Source organism: Orcinus orca, chromosome 1 (assembly GCF_937001465.1).
Source record: "Orcinus orca chromosome 1, mOrcOrc1.1, whole genome shotgun sequence".
Lineage (NCBI taxonomy): Eukaryota > Metazoa > Chordata > Mammalia > Artiodactyla > Delphinidae > Orcinus > Orcinus orca.
In genome coordinates, this window is record NC_064559.1 from 106,038,912 (window position 1) to 106,046,106 (window position 7,195).

The window sequence follows — 7,195 nt, forward strand, 5'->3', positions numbered from 1 at the left end:
CTGAATTCTCTTAACTTTTGCTTGTCTGTAAAGCTTTTGATTTCTCCATTGAATCTGAATGAGATCCTTACCAGGTAGAGTAATCTTGGTTGTAAGTTCTTCCCTTTCATCACTGTAAGTATATCATGCCACTCCCTTCTGGCTTGTAGAGTTTCTGCTGAGAAATCAGCTCTTAAGCTTGTGGGAGTTCCCTTGTATGTTATTTGTCATTTTTCCCTTGCTGCTTTCAATAATTTTTCTTTGTCTTTAACTTTTGCCAATTTGATTACTATGTGTCTCGGCATGTTTCTCCTGTAGGGCACTTGCTGTGATTCCTGGACTTGGGTGGCTATTTCCTTTCCCATGTTAGGGAAGTTTTCAACTATAATCTCTTCAAATATTTTATCGGTTCCTTTCTCTCTCTCTTCTCCTTCTGGGACCCCTATAAGGCGAATGTTGTTGTGTTTAATGTTGTCCCAGAGGTCTCTTCAGCTGTCTTCATTTCTTTTCACTCTTTTTCTTTATTCTGTTCCACAGCAGTGAATTCCACCATTCTGTCTTCCAGGTCACTTATCCGTTCTTCTGCCTTAGTTATGCTGCTATTGATTCCTTCTAGTGTAGTTTTCATTTCGGTTATTGTATTGTTCATCTCTGTTTGTTTGTTGTTTATTTCTTCTAGGTCTTTGTTAAACATTTCTTGCATCTTCTCGATCTTTGCCTCCATTCTTTTTCCGAGATCCTGGATCATCTTCACTATCATTATTCTGAATTCTTTTTCTGGAAGGTTGCCTATCTCCACTTCATTTAGTTGTTTTTCTGGGGTTTTATCTTGTTCCTTCATCTGGTACATAGCCCTCTGCCTTTTCATCTTGTTTATCTTTCTGTGAATGTGGTTTTTGTTCCACAGGCTGCAGGACTGTAGTTCTTCTTGCTCCTGCTGTCTGCCCTCTGGTGGATGAGGCTATCTAAGAGGCTTGTGTATGTTTCCTGATGGGAGTGACTGGTGGTGGGTAGAGCTGACTGTTGCTCTGGTGGGCAGTGCTCAGTAAAAGTTTAATATGCTTCACTGTTGATGGGTGGGGCTGTGTTCCCTCCCTGTTGGTTGTTGAGCCTGAGACAACCCAACACTGGCGTCTACCTGGGCTCTTTCATGGGGCTAATGACAGAGTCTGGGAGGGTTCATGCCAAGGAGTACCTCCCTGAACTTCTCTACCAGTGTCCTTGTCCCCTCAGTGAGCCACAGCCACCCCCGTCTTTGCAGGAGACCCTCCAACACTAGCATGTAGGTCTGATTCAGTCTCCCCAGGGGTCACTGCTCCTTCCCCTGGGTCCCGATGCACACACTACTTTGTGTGTGCTCTCCAGGAGTGGGGCCTCTTTTCCCCCATTCCTGTCGAAGTCCTGCAATCAAATCCCACTAGGCTTCAAAATCTGATTCTCTAGGAATTCCTCCTCCCATTGCCAGACCCCCAGGTTGGGAAGCCTGACGTGGGGCTCAGAACCTTCACTCTAGTGGATGGACTTCTGTGGTCTAAGTGTTCTCCAGTCTGTGAGTCACCCACCCAGCAGTTATGGGATCTGATTTTACTGTGATTGTGCCCTTCCTTCCGTGTCACTTGGCTTCTCCTTTGTCTCTGGATGTGAGGTCAGTTTTTTGGTGAGTTCCATTGTCTTCCTGTTGATGATTGTCCAGCAGCTAGTTGTGATTCTGGTGTTCTAGCAAGAGGGAGTGATAGCACGTCCCTCTACTCTGCCATCTTATTTCCTCTCTTTCTTTCTTTCTTTCTTTCTTTCTTTCTTTCTTTCTTTCTTTCTTTCTTTCTTTCTTTCTTTCTTTCTTTCTTTCTTTCTTCCTTCCTTCCTTCCTTCCTTCCTTCCTTCCTTCCTTTCTTCCTTTCTTTCTTTCTTCCTTTCTTTCTTTCTCTCCCTCTCTTTCTTTCATCTCTTTTATTTCATCTCTGATCTTTATTTCCTTCCTTCTGCTCTCTTTACACTTTCTTTCTTCTTCTTTTCTAATTCCTTTTAGGTGATTTCTAACATTCTTTAGATGCTAGGTTAGGTTGTTTATTTGAGATTTTTCTTGTTTCTTGAGGTAGGCCTGTATCACTATAAACTTCCCTCTTAGGACTGTTTTTGCTGCATTCTATAGATTTTGGAGTGTTGTGTTTCCACTCTCATTTCTCTCAAATTTTTTTTGATTTTCTCTTTGATTTCTTCATTGACCCACCAGTTTTTTAGTATCATGTTTAGTCTCCATATATTTGTGATTTTCCCATTTTTCTTCCTGTACTGATTTCCATTCTGGTTGGAAAAAATGATGGGTATACTTTATATCCTCTGAAATTTTTGAGACTTGGAGAACATTACATGAGCACTTGGAAAGAATGTTATTCTTCTATTTTTGGATAGAATGTCCTGTAGATATCTATTAAGTCCAACAGTCTACTGTGTCATTTAATAGATACTATGCCTTATTGATTTTCTGTCTGTATGATCTGTCCATTGATGTAAGTGGGGTGTTAAAAGTACCTATTATTATTGTATTATTGTCAAATTCTCCCTTTAAGTTTGTTAATATTTGCTTTATATATTTAGTGCACCTGTTTGGGGTGCATATATGTTAATGAGTGTAATTTCCTCTTCTTGCATTGATCCCTTTATCATTATACAATACACTTCTTTGTCTTTTGTTACTTTGCTTTTTATTATTTATTTATTTCTATTTCTATTTCAGAAAATTTAATTTTTAGTGGTTTAGAAATTTAGAGTTTTTAAATTTTTTATTTTACATTGGAGTGTAGTTGATTAACAATATTGTGTTAGTTGAGACTTTGTTTTAAAGTCTGTTTTGGCTAATATGAATATTACTACACTTTCTCATCATTTCCATTTGCATGAAATATCTTTTTCCATCCCCTCACCTTTGGTCTGTGTGTGTCTTTACCTCTGAAGTGAGTCTCCTGTAAGCAATATATAAATGGGTCTTATTTTGTTTTTTAATCCAATCAGCCATTCTATGTCTTTTGATTGGAGCATTTAGTCCATTGACATTTAAAGTAGTTATTGATAGGTATGTACTCATTGCTATTTTACTACTTGTTTTCCAATTCTTTTTATACTTTTCTATGTTCTTTTTGTTTCTTTCCTTGTAGTTTGATAATTTTCTTTAGTAGTATGCTGTGTTCCTTTCTCTCTAGTTTTTGTGTGTCTATTGTAGGTTTTTGATTTGTGGTTATGATGGGGTTCATATATGTTGGCCTATAACTATATCTAGTTGTTTTAAACAGGTAGTCCTTTGAGTTCAAATGCATTCTAGAAGATCTACATTTTTTACTCCCCTCCCCACATTTGTTTTTTTTTTTTCTTTTTTGGTTTCTTTTTCTGGCTGTGTCAGGTCTTAGTTGCAGCACATGGAATCTTCATTGTAGCATGCAGGATCTTTTGTTGTGGCACACGGGCTTCTCTCTAGTTGTGGTGTGTGGGTTTTCTCTTTCTAGTTGTGGTGCATGGGCTCCAGAGAGCATGGGCTCTGTAGTTTGTGGCACAGGGGCTCTCTAGTTGAGGCATGCATGCTCACTAGTTGTGGTGCATGGGCTCAATAGTTGTGGCATGCAGGCTTAGTTGCCCTGCGGCATGTGGGATCTTAGTTCCCTGACCAGGGATCGAATCTGCGTCCCCTGCATTGGAAGGTGGATTCTTTACCACTGGACCACCTGGGCAGTCCCCACATTTGTGTGTTTGATGTTATATTTTAGACTTCATGTTTAACCCTTAACTGATTATTGTAGTAATAGTTGATTTTATGATTTTTTGCCTTTAAACTTCATAGTAGCTTATTTAAGTGGTTGATCCTCAGCCTTTACTGTAACCTTAACTAGTGGGATTTTTCTTTCCTATAGATTCTTACTTCTTTGTATAGCTTTTTTTTTCTCTCTTAGGTAAGACCTTTTAAATTTTCTTTTATGGTAGATTTAGTATTGATAAACTTTTTTAGTTTTTGCTTGTCTGAGAAGTTCTTTATCTCTCCTTCTAGTCTAAATGATAATCTTGCTAGGTAGAGTGTCCTAGGTTACAGGGTTTTCCCTTTCAGCACTTTGAATACATGACATCACTCCCTTCTGGCCTTCAAAGTTTTTGTCTAAAAATCAGCTGATAGCCTTATGGGTGTTTCCTTTTATACAACTCTTTGTTTTTCTCTTAATGCCTTTAGAACCCTTTCTTTAACTTTTGCCATTTTATTTAAGATGTTTTGGTGTGGATCTGTTTTGGTTCATCTTGTTTGGAACTCTCTGTGCTTCCTGCACCTGGATATTTTCCTCCTTCAGGTTTGTGAATTTTCCAGCCAAAATTTCATCAAATACATTTTCAACCCCTTTCTCTTTCTCTTCTCCTTCTGGGATGTTTATAATGCTCACATTGGCTTGCTTCTTGTTGTTCTGTAGGTCCCTTAAACTGTTTTCATTTTTTTTAATTTGTTTTTCTTTTTGCTGTTCTGGTTGAACAATTTCCATTATTCTATCTTTCAGATCAGGTATGCATTCTTCTGTATCACTTAGTCTGCTATTAACTCCTTCTAGTGTGTTTTTCATTTCAATTATTATATTCTTTAGTTCTGACTCGTTCTTTTTTATATTTTCTAGTTCCTTAAAATTCTCACTGTTTTCATCTATTCTTTTCTGTAATTCAGTTAGCATTTTTATTACTAGTGTTTTGAATTCTTTATCTGGTCAATGATTTATTTCTGTTTCATTAGTTGCTTTTCATGGGTTTTCTCTTGCTCTTTCAATTGAACCAAATTCCTCTGTCTTCTTATTTTATATAACTTTCTCTTTCTCTATGAAATTAGTTGAAACAGTTACCTATTGTGGTCTTAAAAGAGTGTCTTTATGTGGGAACATCACTACACAGTCTACATAAGCCCAGTGGCTTTGGTGGGAGAGCTGGATTTGATGTGAACAGGAGTCACGTCTTTCCCCAGGGTGTGCTGGCAGCTATCACCTTGCTAGGAGGTGGGGCTGGAGATGGAGGGGCTAGAGATGGACCCAGATGTGAGCCAGCACTTCCTCTCTGTGCAGTGACCATAACCACCCTATTGCACATGGGGATGGGTTCCAAGTTGCTGGAGTAGAAGTCCTGAGGGTCGAGTTGAAGCCACAGGGTAGGCAGGGCCCATGTGGGCTCCCAGCATGGGTTGCGGTATGGGCTGTGGCAGTCTATCTGAAGATAGAGATTGGAGCTGCTTCTGATGTGCTGCCTAAGTGTCAGTAATGGCTGCTGCTGCCCTGCTCAGGCACCACTTTGGGTCAGAGCCACCTCTGTTTCTCAAAACCAGTCTCCCAAGTGGGGCTGAAATGTGTGCTCAGCTTAGGCTGGGGCACACACCAGAGCAGTAATGGGAAACCAGCTAGTCGCCTCTACAATTTTCAATGCTCTCTCTACCCTGCTTCAGGACCAAGCAAGCATGTGCATGCTCCTCACAAGCAGAGTCCAGGCTTCCCTGGACTCCCAGCCCTCCTGTTAGTACCACTGGCCCTCCAAGCATCCAGGGCGACTCATCTTCCCTGTGTCAACCCCAGGGGTGAGGTGCCCAGTATGTGGCTCACACTACTCCTCAGGGAAGAACTCCACCTGTGCATTCTCCCTTTTCCTCTGAGTCTCCTCCCAGAAGCACAGGTCTCAACCTCATCACTTCCTTTCCCTTTCTACCCAATTCTGTTTGAATTTTCCTTACTGCCTTTGTTGTACAGTGGAAAAACAGTATTTGTGGAAAGAGAGGAGAGAAAGGAGTTCTTGGGAAGATAAATTTTAGGAACTGGTGTATATATAGGAACTGAGAATCTGGATATAGGCTTTCTAAAACTATGTATATTACAAATACTTTGGAAATTTTTTCAGGTGGCTGCATACCTCAATTTGAAGACCAGTGAGCTAGACACTAATATTGCCAGGGAACACACACCCTCCAACCAGCTTCCACAGGGCACATTTGACCTCCTTTTTTTCTCAAACAAGGGATTTAACATGTAGATAATGGGGTTTAACACGGGGCTTATAACACAGAAGAGCACAGAGACCAGGATATACATATCCAGGGAGTAGCCTACTCTGGGTCTGTCGTAGTTGAAGTTGGCCATTCCATAAAAGACCACCACCATAGTGAGGTGGGGTGCACAGGTAGAGAAGGCCTTGCTCCTGCCCTGAGCAGAGGAAATCCGAAGGATGGCAGAGATGATAAGTATGTAGGAGGACACTGCAGTAAACAGGTAGGGGTTCAGGCCAGTGGTTGCATTGGCCACATGGAGCACAGACTCACCGAGAGAGGTGTCTGAGCAGGAGAGCTTCAGGAGCAATGGGATATCACAGAGAAAGTGGCTGATCTTGTTAGGCCCACACAGAATGAGTGTAGCTGCCAGCACTGTGTATGTCACAGAATTCACCAGCCCACATAGCCAGGACCCAGTTGCCAAACAAACACAGACCTTCACATTCATGAGGACTGGATATTGAAGAGGGTGGCAGATGGCTACATAGCAGTCAGGAGTCGTAGTTGCCAATAAAACACCCTCAGTGCCGGCACATGTCACAAGGAAGAAAATCTAGGAATAGCAGCCCTCACAGGAGATGGTCTTCTTCTCCTGGAAGAAGTTCACCAACATGACTGGAATAGTGGTAGATGTGTAGCAGGTGTCCAAGAAACTCAGGTTGCTGAGGAAATAATACATTGGGGTGTGGAGGGCAGGACTGACTCTTGTGGCCATTATTATGAGTGTGTTCCTGAAAAGAGTTGTCAGGTAAATGACAAGGAAGACCAGGAAGAACAAGCCCTGTAGGTTGGGATGGTTGGAAAATCCCAAGAAGATGAATTCGGTGACATCTGTTTGACTGTTCATTTCAAGGGGCGTCACAGCTACAAAACAATGAGAAAAAAGAAGCCATAATGAGAACGTACAAGGAGCACCCCAAATGGGCTTGTAAACTTATAGGGCCATGTAAAATAATGTTGGATATAGACAGTTTGGACTGTGGAAGGAGGTGTGCAGAAGTGTCTTCAGAGAGACCAGAACTTCTCACTCAGCAGATCTAACCAGCTCAGGCCCAGGGACCACCCACAAATTTGCATGGCTACTGGTGTGTGAAAATAAACACAGACTTGGTTAAAACCAGCAACAAGCCACCAACCCCTTCATTAGTATGAATTCATTTCTCACTACCTTGG

General features: G+C 41.2%; 1 protein-coding gene across 1 annotated transcript; it reads right to left on the bottom strand.

The window, feature by feature from the left end:
* Positions 1 to 5,870: 5,870 nt before the first annotated feature.
* LOC105748886 (olfactory receptor 5V1-like) lies at positions 5,871 to 6,869 on the bottom strand. The gene is given in 1 exon segment (XM_012539069.3): positions 5,871 to 6,869. A coding segment is annotated over 1 exon segment (999 nt).
* Positions 6,870 to 7,195: the final 326 nt, after the last annotated feature.